General features: G+C 40.7%; 2 protein-coding genes across 3 annotated transcripts; one reads left to right on the top strand and one right to left on the bottom strand.

The window, feature by feature from the left end:
- Window positions 1–1,103: 1,103 nt before the first annotated feature.
- Window positions 1,104–4,015, top strand: LOC139348964 (sperm-associated antigen 16 protein). Its single transcript, XM_070989405.1, has 3 exons — window positions 1,104–2,081; window positions 3,154–3,258; window positions 3,368–4,015. The coding sequence occupies exons 1-3, from the start codon at window positions 1,104–1,106 to the stop codon at window positions 4,013–4,015; spliced, it is 1,731 nt and encodes a 576-aa protein (XP_070845506.1).
- Window positions 4,016–6,359: 2,344 nt separating this feature from the next.
- c20h18orf54 (chromosome 20 C18orf54 homolog) lies at window positions 6,360–16,515 on the bottom strand. Of its 2 annotated transcripts, none has more exons than XM_070988961.1 (14): window positions 16,339–16,515; window positions 15,224–15,359; window positions 14,687–14,843; window positions 14,313–14,480; window positions 13,925–14,084; window positions 13,750–13,813; window positions 12,316–12,517; window positions 11,907–11,995; window positions 11,555–11,663; window positions 11,353–11,460; window positions 9,269–9,362; window positions 9,126–9,177; window positions 8,579–8,756; window positions 6,360–6,791 (listed from the first exon to the last, which is right to left on the bottom strand). In XM_070988961.1, the coding sequence occupies exons 2-14, from the start codon at window positions 15,356–15,358 to the stop codon at window positions 6,775–6,777; spliced, it is 1,533 nt and encodes a 510-aa protein (XP_070845062.1). In that variant the 5' UTR covers window position 15,359; window positions 16,339–16,515; the 3' UTR covers window positions 6,360–6,774. The 2 variants fall into 2 exon arrangements, with proteins under 2 accessions (XP_070845062.1, XP_070845061.1); XM_070988960.1 differs by having other exon boundaries at window positions 8,579–8,798.
- Window positions 16,516–16,783: the final 268 nt, after the last annotated feature.

Genomic DNA, 16,783 nt, shown 5'->3' on the forward strand with positions numbered 1-16,783 from the left:
ATGCTTATGTGTAACTGCTTTTAAAAGCTATATACGTATCTATACACTGATGCTGTGACAACATTAATTATTATTATAAAGTCTTTGCGTCATACATATAGAGCACTACAACAGAATAAATATAACAACCCCATAATTTGATTCCCATAATCTAGGCCTACAAATGAAAGGACTTCTTCTTCTTCTTCTTCTTCTTCTTCTTATTATTATTATTATTATTATTAGGGTGTTGCCATGGCAGCGTGCTGAATTTCAGTGTTTTGCCACAAAACAGGAAGTTGCTGTACCACAAATATACATTGTCCAATCAATCTGTCCCAAACTTCACATGTTTGGGACAGATATGTTCTGGCCTGAGGACATCTACATGCCAATTAGGAGTCACAGTCATTGCACCATCTACTAGCAACAAGCAAGTCTTTTGTGACAATCATCATTTGAATTTCACAAAAGCTTCATGGTGCTGCTTACACTTGATATAGTGGGACTTAAGGTATAATTAGTGGGTGGTCTCTATTGCCACATAGTGGACAGAGGAAGTAATGCTATATTCCTTCTTGCAGTGTCCAAAGCACACAAAAATTCCAAGCCATGCAACTGGTCTGTGTCCAGTAACGAGACAAACGCAAGTTGTGCACCCCCATGTGCGTGGGGGTGTGAGGGCCCAACTCAAACTATTCGTTTGTCCTTGTTGATCACTGTTTGACAGTGTTGGATTGTAGCATGAATGCTATTATTCAATATAATTAACAATCAAAAACAGTGTAAACAGCTCGACTTACGTTTTACTTATGCCATACGGTGCTTCATGAAACATTTACAAGTATGAAGGGCTTTAAAGCAGATCTGAAAAGATGAAAGATACTTTGCATTTGCAATTAACAGAACACAATACAAAAAATACAATATAATATTTTAAACACCACACATCATAATTATCATCATAAATTAGCAAACAGATTTCAGATCAGAAAATTTAAAACAAAGTGTCATAGAGTTTCTACGGTAGCAGGGTAAACTACATTGTTTGGGTTTCTCAGCTGCTCTAAGTGCAGTTACCACGGCAACAAGTAAACAAGAAGCTCAGAGGTAGAGCAGAGAAAATGTCAGCAAGGAGAAAAGAAAGAACAGTGGGGGAGAACAAGGATATTTTCTCAGAGGAGGAAGAGAAGAGGAGTGTTGAGGAAGAGCACTTTAAGGAGGCGATGAGGGAGGCTGCCTCTTCCACTGCTTCCACAAGAAAACACGGAGCATTCAAACAACAAATTATCCCCAAAATCCCAGAGGCAGTGGATGACTTCCTGAGGAACTTCCTCCGGAGAACTGGCCTGAGTCGGACACTGAACAGCTTTGAGATAGAGTGGTACAGTGGCCCAGTTCAGAAAATTCTGAGAGAAACTCTCACGATGGCAGCGACAGGCGTCTTCTTCACCCCTGATGCTCTCACACACAGGCAGCTCCTCCAAAGTGAGCTAGAGACAATCCACAGAGAGACAGACATGCTCAGACAGGAGGTGCTGTTGGCAGGGGAAAGCCTGGTGAAGATAGCGAGAGAGAGGGATTTCCACCAGCAACAGTTCCGACGAGTCGCTGAAGACAAAAACAGGCTGATTGAGGACTTCAAACAGCTGAAGAAACATCTGGAGTCCTATGAACAGGTGTTATGGCAGCTGGACAACAAATATCAAGCAGCTCTGAGGCAGAAAATGCTCATCAGTCTAAAAAATGACCAAGTTCAAAAGACCACTGATGCAACACTGTTTCAGGAAAAATCCAATATCAAGAAAGAGAGAAGCATCCAAAGCAGCAACAGCACAGAGAAATCTCCAGCAAAAAGCACCATAGCCAGACGTCGAAAGGACACAGAGATTCCTGTCTGCAGGAGGCTGGTGAACTCTCACCTGGCTCAGGTGAATTTTAAAAAATGGAAAAGCCCCAGTTCCTTCAGCTTGTCCTGCTCCATCAGGGCCCACAAGCATCACATTAGCTGCATCGACCTCCATCCACAAAAAGAGATCCTTGCCACTGCCAGCATTGACTGCAGCTGGAGGCTGTGGGCACTGCCAACCGATGGACAAAAGGTTAGAGAAATGTGTTCTTGTATTCAAATCTATGAGATAGATGATATTAAATGACATGAAACAGCATCACATATGAGATGTGATGCAATGAAGAAATAATATAAAACATGGGATGAGATTCTGTCAAAGTGGTTGAGATGAGACAAGAAAAATCAATGGAAAAAAAAAAGATGAGACAGTATTTGTTATGAGACATGACAATAAAATGAGATATGAGATGAATGCTGTTAAAGTAAATGAGAGAAAACAAACAAAGATGAGATGGTGTTAGTTATGATACAATGTAAACTGAGATGAGGCATGTTAACACAGGAGGAGATGAGAGAAAATGAGCAGTGGAATGAGATCATATGAGATGTCTCTTAGCTGTCAAAATTACAGAAGATGAGGAGGGAGAAAATAATTAAAAGATGGAGAATTCTAAAATTACATAAAACAAACTCAGATGAGACAAGAAACTTTAACAAACAAAAAACAATGTTTTATCTCATATCTTAATTCAGAAACTAGAGAGTATTCATTAATAGTCGCGATAAGTCAGGCTGAGATGAGACAAGATTCAATGAGAAGAGAACTGATAAAAATTCAATGAGATGTGATGGCATCAAATCAGCTGGGATACTATGATACTGGTTAGTAAATGACACAAATGGAGCTAAGATGAGATCCCAAAGATGAGATATAAAACAAAGATAAATAACATCCAAGATTTACTATAACATAAAATGAGAAGTGGTGAAATACTACAAATTATAAAATTATGTGATAAGTTACACATGACAGGCAAAATGACATAAGATTGAGACTGAGATAAGAGATAAAGCAGGATGACATGCTACATGAAAAGACAAAGTAATGAAATACTGTGAAGTTAAAGAGAGTTAGAGACCAGACACAATTAAATGTTAGAAAATGAGAGAAAAGAGGCAAGTAAATAAAATAACATAATTTAGTTAATGGGTGAGGGTCACTCTGATTGGCTGATATCATGTTGTGTTTTGCCAGGATGGTCAGATGGTACTGACAGGTGAGGGTCACTCTGATTGGCTGATATCATGTTGTGTTTTGCCAGGATGGTCAGATGGTACTGACAGGTGAGGGTCACTCAGATTGGCTGTCTGGCTGCAGTTTTCACCCTGATGGAACAAAATTGGCAACGACAAGTGGGGACACTATGGTAAGTTCATCTTCATGGATTCAAACCCAAGATAACGTCTCTTATTGAGATTTCTGCTCTTCTCTGTGATCCTGATCTTCTTGTCCTGTGGTTGTCATTTTTCCTGCAGGTGTGGCTCTGGGATTTTTCTCGTGGCTGCTGTGTGTTGACGCTGTCTGGACACAGTCAGCCCACCTGGGGCTGCTCCTTCCACTCATGCGGTCACTTTCTGGCTTCCTGCTCTGCCGACAGAACTGCTAAGATGTGGGATCTGAATAGCCAGCGCTCCTGCTTCACACTGCGTCACCACACCGCTTCTGTCAACAGTGTTTGCTTCCTGCCCTTCTCCAACCTCCTCCTCACCTGCTCAGCAGACAAAACTCTTGCCATGTGGGACGCCAGGCTGGGTGTCTGCACCACAACCTTCCATGGACACCAGCACCCCTGCAACCACACTACCTTCAGTCTGGCAGGGAACGTCATGGCATCATGTGACTCCTGTGGCATCATCAACCTGTGGGATATCAGGAAGCCCGCATTGGCCATGGCCACGGTAGATGCTGGGCCACTGGCAGGCAACCAGCTGGCATTCAGCCCTTCAGGGAAGACGCTGGCTGTCGCCAGCAGTGACAGTCTGGTCAGACTGGTAGAGATGGAATCCTACACGATGAGCAGCCTGTCGGGACACAGTGACGATGTGCAGAGCGTGATATTCAACCACAGGGGGGATACAGTGATGTCAGCAGGGAATGATGGCGTGATTAATGTCTGGTCGTGACATGAAGTGAATCAAAAACTGAAGTGAAACTTGCTGATAATGTTTTAGATGATGATCAGATGATCCCGCTGTCAACATGATAAATATTTTTTTCATAAACCTTTTTGTCACTGAGCAAAAGACAAGATTATTCAATCTAAAATGTCTTCTTGACACTAGAAGCTGCATGAGAACTTTCAGTGTAGTAGGAATAGGAATTAGGAGTAGGAATTAGGAATTATTACTTATTCATTCTGCTAAAAGACTAAAAACAATTATTAATCAGATCAGATTTTCAAAGTTTTCAGTGGGCCCTACAAGTTTTGATATTCAGTGTTCCATATTGCTGAAGGTTTGATACCCAGTTCTGATCTCAACATTACAAGCTTTCAAACTAATTTTCTAATGACCACAGGTAACTCCTGATCCTAGATCCTGATTTCAAAAGAAATTACTGCTGGATATTCCTCTTGCAGAACACACAGAATGTTAACGTGTTGAGACTCACAATACCCAAGGGACTGAAGACCTCTTCCAAACTCAGCGTTCCTCTCCCATGGCTGAGCTCTGGCACCCATCTGTAGGGTACAAGCTGTCTGTGGATTAGACAAAACTTTTTTGAATCTCCTGACTACACTTTCCGTGGAAAAGGCAGTCACAGAACATGCACAGTGGATTCTTTTGTTACCAAATACTGTATGAAGATCTCCTAACTCAATTTCAGCTGCTGAATGAGTCTGACCTCTTTCCCAAAATGTCAAATACCAGTGCTTGGTCACACCCCTCTGCATCTCATAGAAACATACAAGGTACTCTTTAGCATCTGTGTGAGGTGTGCTGGGATTTAAACTGACTCCACTGTAAACCTGTCCACAGCAATATGACAGCATAAGACACTGGACAAATGATTAGAGCATGTAACAATTCTTATTAAGGCCATTTTTCCCTAAACAGAGCCAATCTTCTCTACATTCTTAACAGTTTCTTATTGGGGAAAAAAAACATCTTTTTGATATCATACTGGACTTCTGTGGCTCTGGAGGAGGTTACATGGATGATTTGAAAATGCATTTCCCACAGAAAATGCAGTGCGACGGCTGACAACTTAAGTAAATGTCAAAGCATTGCTGGAAGTGCAGAAATGTGAAATTAATTGCCTGAAATCTTCACACTAAAATGCATTCCACTGCACTGCCGAAAAAGATGGAAGCTGAAATGTAAAACTGGCAGAATTGGAAGCTGAACTAGTTTACCTAAAGCAAGTAAAAGTTGAAATACTTTGCTAGAAAAGCTGAACACTAAACTTGAACACAGTCTGGCTGAAAGAAGAAATGATTTGTTACAACCCCAATTCTAAAAATCTGGGATGTTGAGTAAAATCTTTTGTTCCTGGCAATGGGATGGGACAGGACAATTCCAACTTTGAAGCACTGAAACCTTTCACAAAGGCATCTACAAGCAATTGTACCAAACCCAATATTACATTGCAGATCCTTGCTTGTGAGTGACTGAGCCTTTCCAGGATGCCCCTCTCATACCCAATCATGATACTATCACCTGTTACCAATGAACCTGTTTACCTGTGCAATGTTCCAAACAGTTGTGTTCTGAGCTGGGAATTTGAAAGTTGAGTATTACCCAAAATGTAGAAAAGATGTGGAACATTTTAAAGTTTGAACTAAGTTTCAAGCTGAAAGTATGAATGAGTAGATAAGTCCAAATCCCACTGAGTGAAGTTCATTAAAAACACAAGTAAAAATGTAAAAATAGTTTAAATGTATCCAATAGATTGAAATACTGCATAGTGGCACCAGGACAATACTTCTGTGTTTCTGTACAAACACCAACACTATACTCTTTTCAACAACTCAGTTTGGGGAACATTAGCATGTAACATTATCATTATGCAACCCCAATTCCAGGAAGGGTGGGACACTAAATTGAAACAGTACAACAACAATATATTTAGTGTTTTACTTCATGAACTTGATTGAATTCTGTAAATATATGCTTATTCTGAATTTGATGCAGCCACACATTTCAAACAAATCCAGAAAAGGGAAACAAAAGACTGGAAACACTGTGGAATGCATGGTAACATCCATGTTAACAGTACTGAACATTGACATGCCAGCATACAACATACAAAAAATAATGCTACCAAATTTAAACATGCTTAGGTTTAATATGTAGCATGTCAGCATGCTTGATAGCATATTACATAGCTTGTAATGGTTTCATCCCTGTTTCCAATACAGAGATACTGTAGGTCCTGAACATTTCAGCACAGAGACTAGAGGGCAGGGAAACTGCTCGCCTAGCTCCATGAACAGTGGAAAAAAATGCACCTTCAAATGACTCGGGTCTGGTTTCCATGTTTCTTCTTCTTTATTGAACTTAACATCAGAGCTATAAAAACTGTCCTCCCATCACACTGTTACTTTAATAGACAACATTGCTTATTTTCAGTCCCAACAAGATTTTAACCAGCAGAACAGTCACATTTTCATCTAAAATAAAAATCCAGAGCAGGTTTCATCCAGATGCATATGCACTTTTTGCTGTTTCCTGTTGCCACTGGACATGGCAGGACTCGACAAAAAGAGGAAGGTGACAACACGGACAGACAATAACACTGAAAAGAAGTCCCTCGTTCTGATCGACAGGCCCTTAACTTCAGGAGGATTTCTGTGCAGTGCAGATAAGTCCGTCAGCAGATAAAAAGGAGTAGCATTCTTCCACTCAGTGTTTCTCTCTGGGCTCTTCAATCATCAGGCGACTCAGGTGACACAGAGCTCTGAGGACAGAAGTGTTCAACAAAAACATTGCTGTAACGCACACTGTTAATGCAAACTGCTAGCGGGAGTTAATGCTAACGGTTCAGTCACAAGCTACACCTATATTTGTAGCTTGCATATTTCTATTTGCTAATTACCACTAATAACTGTGCAGCTGAACCACAGCAAAGTAACATTAAGTACAGTTAAGGCTGCACATCTGGCGCCAATTCATTTAGAGTCTGTCACAGGATAAGTGCCAACTTCGACCTGCTGGTGGCAAAAAAACAAAAGATCACCCAGATCATTGGTGCTGTTTCTCTGGTGAAAATGAATATGTGTACCAAATTTATTTGCAATCAATTAAATAGTTCTTGTCATATTTCAGTCAGACCAAAGTGGTAGACTGACTGACTGATAGAGCAGAAATCAGAAATCAGAAAAAGCTTTATTGCCAAGTACGATTTTACACATACGAGGAATTTGCTTTGGTGAGGTTTGTGCATGACACATCTATTAAAAAGAAGCTATTATAAAAGTAAAAATATAACAATAATTAAAAAATATAACAATATTAGAAAATATAAAAATAAGTAAAAGTAAAAAATAAGTAAAACCTTGTCAACCCTCGACCCACGCCACTGGCATGGTTAAAACAATGTCTCAGGACAGGATCCAAGACTGGACTCATCCCATACCGGTCCTAGTACGCAGAGATCATCAAGTTGCTGCAACATCAGTTCACTCTACACAGTCACTCTGACGTTAGCATGGAGTGCAGCACTTAGTGACATGACTCAGCTGCTCCAGAGTGGACCGCAATGAGAGCCCGTGAATGAGAATAGAGACGCCACAACGAGGACAACTGACTAACGCATTGTGTTTTTATTTCTCACCACTGTTCAACTTAACTTGGTTAACATTAAATAACAAAATAAGACTGACTATGTGGAAGCTGATAACATATCAAAATGCCTTTTGTAAACAACAGGCCTCAAATAATATGTTATTGAATTGTGAAATGCGTATGTTTGAAATGAGAGATACCACACAAATGCTCAGTCAGTAACGCAGCTCTGACTGGTCAGCAAGTCAGGAACACAGCCTGGTGACACACTGGTTGATAGACGCAACCCAAAGCATCATGGAATTGCCAGTGGATGGTTAACAACCACGTAAGTATCACCATCAACAGTTTTCAACATTGAAAAATGGATAAATAGTCTCCAAAAAGACACTGCAGTTCAAGGCTCAATTACAGAGCCTCTGACAGGGATATGATTGAACCAGTGGCCTCATGGGAATGGCAAAAGTAGTAGGTCTCCAGAATGCAATGCTTCAGAGATATCTAGTATGTTGTATATGACATTGCAAAATGGAGTAGGTTTAGGTTGGTGTTTTGCTTATTACTAATGTAATACAAGTTGGATATAGCGCCATTGGCACATTTTGCTGATGTAGGCTACTTTTTAATTTGCCAGAATGGTTGACAATGACAAATGCTGGTTCAGTCAGTTTGCATAAAATCAAACTGGTTTGAGCTCATACACCTGACCAGCAAAACCGGATAACAACCCAATTCTACCTATACACAAAATATGTTAAAATACACAACTGAACGTTGACAGCAGAGTCACGAGGTGTATCCAGGAACTCTGTATGAATGATGAACACATGAAACGAAACCAATTTTGCATAATCTCAAACACAAGTTACATTTGTTTCCGTTAAGACTTGCTTTCAAACATTCTTCCTTGTTGAACTCATTTCTATTCAGGCAGGTATCCTGTAATATGACTGTTCATACCTGCTTCACTGGAGTCTTCTGTCTGTAGCCTGTCAATGAGTGCTGGAGCTGCTGATGCCGGGCATTGTCGCTGAAGCTTGGCCTCCACTGCCTGCAGTCTGAACAACATCTGTTTCAAAGCCTCCACTGGGCCAGGCTGCTTAAAGATGCCGTTTGCATGAAGACTGTGGCATGGAGCCTGGGACAGATGGCAGACAGAAGGGGCGTTCGGATCCTGCATCTGTCAAAGGATCATTTAGACTTCATTGTATGTCTGGCAAAGGAACCACTGGGAAACACTGCTGAATTGTACACTCACTGATCAACTATTTGCATATCGTTTATCTGACTATAGAATTCAAGTATGAAATTTGGGCAATCTGCAGGAGGTGGTGTTAAATGAGAATCAATTATTGGGCTGGTTTGGCAGTACAGAGCAGAGACAGTGGGACTGACTGCATCTTCTGGGCATGTTGGCAGCATTAAAGTAGATGAAACTGTTAACAGTGAAGGTTCTGCAGTGGATCAGTGGAAAGTGAGGGGTGAAATAGGACAGACTTACTCCTACCTGAACTCCTTGGTCAGTCAGAGCCTCTGTGACACCTGCTGCTTCTGACTCACTGTAGATTTAACATACCATCACATATCATTCAGTGTGTTTAGTCATGGTGCATCAGAACAAACAATAAAGGGAGTGAAAATTAGTCTTACAGAGTGACTGGATGACAGTGTGAGGAAGAACAGAGCAGAAGCTCCTCAGTGTTCAGTGGACTGACACCTTCATCAGCACAATCAGTAAGACTGACTAAAACAACAAGAACAACAACAATAGTTACTCAATAAAAAGCACCACTACGATAATCCTCTATGCAGCGATGGTGTTATGAGACCACTGTTACTAAAACTGTCACTTAAGAAATTCCCCCTCATTTGGTGTTTTTTTTTTTTAATTTCCCTGTCAGTGGATAGACAGTGAATTTAAAGCAACAATGGACTGCAAAGAGATATATACTCCCGATCAAAATTTCAACACCAGTTGAAAAATTGCAAGAATTTACATTTTGCATTGTTGGATCTTAAGAAGGTTCTAAGTAGAGCTTCAAAATGCAAAAAGAAGAAATGGGAGTGAGACAAAAAAAAATTGAGTAAGCAATTTATTGCAAACAAGTGTTAAACTGAAATAGGCTGTTCATCAGCTGATCAAAAGTTTAAGACCATATCTCAAAAAAACCCAAACCCCCCTAAAATAGAAATACATTTTTCAAAAAAGGACTCAGTAATGAGTAGCTGCGCCATTGTTGTTAATCACCTCAAAAATTCATTTCAGCATGCTTGATGCAAGTTTTTCCAGGAGGCTAATGGGAATGTTGCTCCAAGTGGTGAAGATGGCTTCACGGAGGGCATCCAATGTCTGGAACTGGTGTCCATTTTTGTAAACTTCCCTTTCCACCCAACCCCAAATGTTCTCAATTGGATTTAGATCAGGGGAACACGCAGGATGGTCCAAAAGAGTGATGTTATTTCTCTGGAAGAAGTCCTTTGTCAGGCGGGCACTGTGAACTGCAGCCTTGTCCTGTTGAAAAACCCAGTCATTACCACACAGACGATGGCCTTCAGTCATGAGGGATGCCCCCTGCAACATCTCCACATAGCCAGCTGCCGTTTGACACCTAACCCTGCACAACCTGAAGTTCCATTGTTCCATTGAAGGAAAAAGCCCCCCAGATCATGATGGCGCCCCCTCCAGTGTGCCATGTAGAAAACATCTCAGGTGGGATCTCCTTGTCATGCCAGTAACGTTGGAAGCCATCAGGACCGTCAAGGTTAAATTTTTTCTAATCAGAGAATAAAACTTTCTTCCACCTTTCAATGTCCCATATTTGATGCTCTGGTGCAAACTCCAAAAATGCAATTTTGTGCCATTAAAGGAGGCGAGGCCTTTGAAGACGTTTTTAAAACCCTTCTCTCGCAGATGCTGTCTCATGGTTATGGGACTGCAGTTGGCACCAGCGACAAGCTTAATTTGGGCCGAGGATTGTCCCGTGTCTTGATGGACAGCCAATTGGATTCTCTGGCTCAGGGCCAGTGAAATTCTTTTGGGTCTACCACTTGACTTTTTTGTTCCATAACCCTCAGGATCTTTTAAGAAGTTTAAAATGACTGACTTACTGCGTCCAACCTCAGCAGCAATGGCACGCTGCGAGAGGCCTTGCTTATGCAGCTCAACAATCCGACCGCGTTCAAAGGGAGAAAGCTTTTTTGCCTTTGCCATCAGGAGGTCATGACAGTGTGGATACCTGACAGAAAATGACACTGAATCCACATTTTTGCGAAGATTTGGGCTTTTAAATGCTGTGATCCTAAACTTTTGATCAGCTGATGAACAGCCTATTTCAGATTAATACTTGTTTGCAATAAATTGCTTAATCAAATTTTTTTGTTTTTGCTTTTTGTCTCACTCGCATTTCTCCTTTTTGCATTTTGAAGCTCTACTTAGCACCTTCTTAACACCCAACAGTGCATAATGTAAATTATTGCAATTTTTCAACTGGTCTTAAAATTTTAATTAGGAGTGTATCAAGTTGATAGGGAATTCAGAAAAAACACAGTTGTTTCTATGAGGATTAATGTTGTTTTCCACAGCAACACTATTATCAGGAAAAGAATTACTTTAGTTCTACATAAAACAAAGTCTTCTTTGTCTTTAACGTTATCTGAGCTGTGTTTATAGTGATGTTGAGGTTCACTGTGTCTGTTGGATCAGTTAAGTGACAGTGCAGCTGAATATGAGAAACCTTGTGTCTTGGCTTGAGTCCTGGTCTCATTGTCCACTCCACCCGAACTCTGGGACAAAGAGCTCAACACCTGATCTGCTTTCAGAATCAGAGATTCAATCCTGTTTTCTAAGTGGAGGAAAAAGACAAACACCAAAACTGTAAATAGGACTCTCTAACAAACATATCTTCTAGTTTGACATTAACAATTTATATTTTCCACCTCTGGAGAGAGTTTCCATGACGTCAGAAGTTGTGTTCCCTGCAGTGAGTACAGAAATCTGTTCAGCAAACTGAAGCCTCAGATCTCTGAGAGTCTGCTGGCTTTCAATCTGATAACACACACAAACACATAACAATCTCACACACACACACTGATTAAAATAATTGGGCATTCTTGACATGAGGAATGGTGTGAGTAACAACATAATTTCTACTCAAAGGTCCACTTCCAAGTTTTTTCATAGTATTTAATCACATCTCATTATCTTCTTCAGGGAATGGAGTCAGCGGTTACTGCCTGTTATCATGTGACCACAGTTCCACTTAGGTCACAGTAGATTCAGTTCTCTCACCTGTGAATGTGTCTGGTGAGGATCATCATCCTCCAGCTCTGCTACCCAGGACGGAGCTCCAGGTCTGGGAGCTGCAGGTGGATAAACATCTGGAAGAACATATAACCTCAGCAAAGAACATAATGACTGATGCTGAAGATATTCCACATCAGGCTCTGTATAATTATTATTGTGAAATTACTATGGTTTATTAAGAAAACAAACTACACCCGATGCAAAGCTTCTTGCTGTCTGAAATGACAACTGCTGCTGTCAGATTTAATATGATGAAAAACTTGTATTTTCATCTTGTACTTTTTGACAAACACATGACTCTATTCTGCAGTGCCATGTGGACATGCAATATGTATTATGGAAGGCCTGAACCATGGACCCTGGCAGTGTTGGTGCCATGTGGGGCATGTTGTACCATGGTTATCCCACAGCTCCGACTCTGAGGGTGGTGGTGGCTTGCTGAGGTCAAAGCACTGGATCCAGGCTGGGTACTTCAAGTCCGGCACACTGGTGATTCCAGAACAGTCCATGTCAGTCTTATTGCTTGTGAACCAGTGAGGGAGGTGGAGCGATGAAGACAGATTTTCCCACTCTGACTTTGCTGCTCTGGGTGCAGACTGATGGAGTCAGAAAGAAGGAACAATGAGGTTCACTATACTGCCCTACAAAACGAAGCAACTACAGATACAGTGGAGATGAAGAAAAAGGGCTTTGACGTTTTCAGGCTGGATAGCAAACTGTAAAACAGATAGAAAGCCAATCATGCCCCAAAGCTCTGGAACACAACACTTATATATATCAGGGAAGCCAGCTCATTAAATATTTACTTTTGTAAATAATATTTGGTGGATGTGATTTTTTTGTTGTTGTTATGGCCAAAAATGTGTTTTTTGAGTTTTTGCTTTGTGGTTTTTTTTTTGTTGTTGTTGTTGTTGTTTTTTCTCTGAGACATCATATTCACGATAATGGGCCTAATGGCCAGACAACCCTAAAACACAATGCCTCCAGCCACGCCTATTGTCAACACAGAGGCAGAAGATTTGTTGCCATAGAACCCATACATTCCACAAAAAATACTGGTACTGCAGTCTGCCTTTAGATAATAATGGGATGTTCAGAGAAACCGCAGTATCTACAAACAAAATATTTTCTCTCAGATTTTTGATCCATTTTCACTAGTTTAAGAAAATTAACTACTACAGCTACTGAGATATGCTAAGCCAACTACCTTTAGCCGGAGTTTAGCTGTTTGTTTTCTTCCCCATCATGAACTGATTTAGATGCTGTCTTATTTAATTATCTGCAATAACAACTATATAATGAAAATGCAGACCATCAAAATGGAATCTCTTATTTACAGATAACAGCTGGGGGAAAATCAATAACTAAACTGAAAGCTTTAGTTTTAGCTAAGGCTAGCTAAGGCTATCTCACAAGCTAGCTTTCATCTGATAGAGCCCTCTTACTTTAGCAGCTTAGTTAGCCGTCTTTCTATGGCAGAGAATGTGTTGACAAGCCCTACAGCACAGAGATTACTAAGCCACCAGCAACACAAAGACAGAACGCAGTAAGTACACAGCTTAAGTGCAGACACTGTGTTCTGACTCGGTTTTCGGGCCTGTTTTATAGATACTACAAATGTAATAAGCTGTTTTCACAGAAATTACACATAACACAATATCTTTATATAGTGAAAACAGATGTTAGAAAGTAAGATACAGGTTATAACTCAATTATGACCAAATGTGTCGTAAATGCAGTTTGTAGGACGCATAGTCCTCCTCAAAGTCAGACTGAAAAGCACAGTGTCAGACCTTGAAGAGAGAAATAAAATGTGAATGATAGTCACCCTATGGCAGCTGACTAAGGAAACTTCAACTTCTGGTTTCAACATGGCCGTCCTGGGTCTTCCTCTGCGTGTGGGCATAAGGAGAAAGTAATTATATGTAAAATGTGATGTAGGCCCTCTACAAGACAATAAAGAAATCTTTCAGAAAACACTGCATAGTGAAAACAGCAGGAACCTGGAGCTCTTGGGAGTCCTGGCTGGATGAGAGTGGTGGTGGTGGTGGTGGTGGTTCAGTCGGGGAGCAGCATGGCTGCTGCTGAGTCTGTCCCAGGCTCTGTTTGCTGGTCTGGTGGAGGAGATGCAGCTCTGGGAGGCTCCAGACTGGGATAAAAGCCCTGGATCAGGAGACGAGACAAGTCAGAGGAACTGAGAGGTGCAGAATGATATAAAGACTGCAACTACTCAACACTGTTAATTATGATTCATCTACTGATTATTTATTCTATCAACCCATTTAACATTTAACCTAACAATCTCTGAAATTTAGACAAATGCCGTAATAAAAGTGATGCATTTGAAGACCTGGGATGAAGGTGAAAGTGGCAGTGATGTATTTAAAAGACCTTGTATGAGGGAGGAGGTGTGGGTAACAGGCATTGAGCCATCAAAAGGGGTAGATAGCAGCTCATCTGTTGTCATGGAAAGTCTGTCTTGATTGCCTCTGTGATGAAGGGAGCTGATGGGGAGGGTGAGGAAGTCCAGCTCCCTCTCAGTCAAACACTCCCTGAGAACTATGGGTAGAAGAAAAAAAGATAGGGACAATAACGCTCAGAGAAACTGGTAACTGGTAACTGATTTAACATTGCACTTCAACATTGTCAGACGACATGACAGAAAGCCTGCTTGGATGCACTGGATTATAAAACACACAGACCTGAGACCTGCAGCAATACAACAGCATCCTACCAGACCAGTTATCACAGAAATTTGGACCTACCATCTTTGTTTCTGAGCGTGCCCACTCTGGGGATGCTCGATGTGGAGACCAGACTCTGTGGTATGACGAGCCTTCCTTTCAATGACTTGCTGTTCTGATGACTGTTCTCAAAGTCTGCGATGTAAGCATCCAATGCAGCTGAGGCTGAGTCATAGTTCTGCAATCAATCAATCAATAAGCATAAGTGATTTATTTTTAAAAACACCAGCACCATCAAGATCTTTTCAGTCAGCATCTATGGAATCAACTCTGGAATTATGTCACTGATCTCAGAAAGGGAATAAAAGAAAGCAAGACATGAAGCCAAGAGGCATAACTTCACAGCATCCTTTATTGTGAAGCCGCTGGAGGGCTGGAAACATGGAAATACCCCCTCCTTTAGTGACTTCTTTGTTTGACAGGAGGGATAAATGGCTGCCAAAATTGGTTCAATTAATATACTAGCACAGGAGACAAAGACAGTCAGATTTCCTCCACTGTATCCAGTCAATGCTGAGTAAACAGAACCCCAGTAGAAAGAGGGGAAGCAAAGTGAACCTTGTCTCCATATCTGAAGGTGGTGTTGTGCTCAGGGAACAGTAGGCTGCTCCTCAGGTGACCTGAGCTCGACAGCAGGGAAGTCATTGTTGTCTCTGGAGACAGAAAGTCACCAACCAAGCTGCTGGACTCCATGCTGGCAAAACAAGTACATTCTGAGGTTAGAAATAACTAAATCACAAGGAAAAGGGTGGTGTGGTGTTGGAGTGGAGTCTAAAAATGTTCACTGTGATGGATGGTTGTGCATATTCTTTTTCACATAGCAGCATTTACAAATGAAATACAACAGAAAAATAACTAAAATACAAGCAAAGAGGGGAGGATCTTTTCTTTCTTTCTTTCTTTCTTTCTTTCTTTCTTTCTTTCTTTCTACAACTTACAACTTTTGGATACCAGCCATCAAGATTTGTGATCCTACAGCTGACATTACTTATCAGGTCAGTCTGATGGACCACAATATTCCGTGTAACGTTAGCCAGACAGCTAACATACCAGTCAAAAGCATTTGCCGCATTTTACCATCAGTGATTTAAAAGTTTAGGTTCAGACACAAACGTTGACCTGGATAACCATGAACGGACAACCCCTCATAATACGCATCAGTGTGTTGTCAAGTGATTGTCCCGTATTTAAAGAAAAGGCTGCCAATATCGAGCTCACGTTGTTTTCATGTTAGAAAAACTGACTGACGTTTGTTTGTTTATATGCCTTTAGCCAACAGTTAAATAAACAACAACCAATACACAAAGCAAAAAGGAACGTTACCGTAAAAGCCTAACAACTTCCGTAATTAACCTTAGTTTATTACCAACAGTTGTTTAGTGTAACTTATATACAATGTTCATCGGTGTGTATATAACGTTAGACTGTTTATAGGACCTTTCACAACCGGGCTCACTTCACATATTGACATCTCAAAAGTTAACGATCGGTAAGTTAAATTCAGTAAAGTTATCAACGTAAAATTGGAATTTAGCAGCATAACCAGCTAAATCCAAGATTTCGAATTCAAATGTTCCAAACCAAAGCAGCCAATCTGCAACAAACGAAAATAACACACTCCTACTTTCACTCCAAAATGTCTCCTTTTCTGTATATCGCGTGTCGAGACTTACGTGTACGGTGACAGTTGTTCGAAAAAGAAAATTCAAGGCTCCCGGGTAAAGATGACTGTCAGCTGATCTCAGTCTTCTTCTTCTTCTTCTTCTTCTTCTTCTTCTTCTTCTTCTTCTTCTTCTTCTTCTTCTTCTTCTTCTTCTTCTTCTTCTTCTTCTTCTTCTTCTTCTTCTTCTGTGAGGTTTATTGGCGGTTGGCAAACCAACTCATGGTGCATTACCGCCACCAACTGGACTGGAGTGTGAACAAGAGATAAGGCAGGACACACACAAAAAAACAACAACTAGATTCTGTTATCTAACTTAGTTTCTTTAATGAATTTTAACAATGTCATATTGTATCTTGCCTGCTGATTTCCCCAAAAGCCCTGTTAGTGTAAAGTCATGATGTTTTGCCTTCCTTAATGACTGACTAAGATTTTTCTTCTGGGTGTCATATTTCTTG

This window comes from Chaetodon trifascialis, chromosome 20, assembly GCF_039877785.1.
Source record: "Chaetodon trifascialis isolate fChaTrf1 chromosome 20, fChaTrf1.hap1, whole genome shotgun sequence".
In the NCBI taxonomy this organism is placed as follows: Eukaryota; Metazoa; Chordata; class Actinopteri; order Chaetodontiformes; family Chaetodontidae; genus Chaetodon; species Chaetodon trifascialis.

Bases quoted from the DNA above. Each gene is read 5' to 3' on its own strand.
- c20h18orf54 (XM_070988960.1), bottom strand. From the start codon at position 15,358: ATGGAGTCCAGCAGCTTGGTTGGTGACTTTCTGTCTCCAGAGACAACA. The intron at 14,481-14,686 runs GTAGGTCCAAAT...TTCTACCCATAG, and splicing joins CACGCTCAGAAACAAAGATG to TTCTCAGGGAGTGTTTGACT. The intron at 9,363-11,352 runs GTTTCTCATATT...TTGTTGTTTTAG, and splicing joins GACTCAAGCCAAGACACAAG to TCAGTCTTACTGATTGTGCT.
- LOC139348964 (XM_070989405.1), top strand. From the start codon at position 1,104: ATGTCAGCAAGGAGAAAAGAAAGAACAGTGGGGGAGAACAAGGATATT. The intron at 2,082-3,153 runs GTTAGAGAAATG...GTGTTTTGCCAG, and splicing joins TGCCAACCGATGGACAAAAG to GATGGTCAGATGGTACTGAC. The intron at 3,259-3,367 runs GTAAGTTCATCT...TTTTTCCTGCAG, and splicing joins CGACAAGTGGGGACACTATG to GTGTGGCTCTGGGATTTTTC.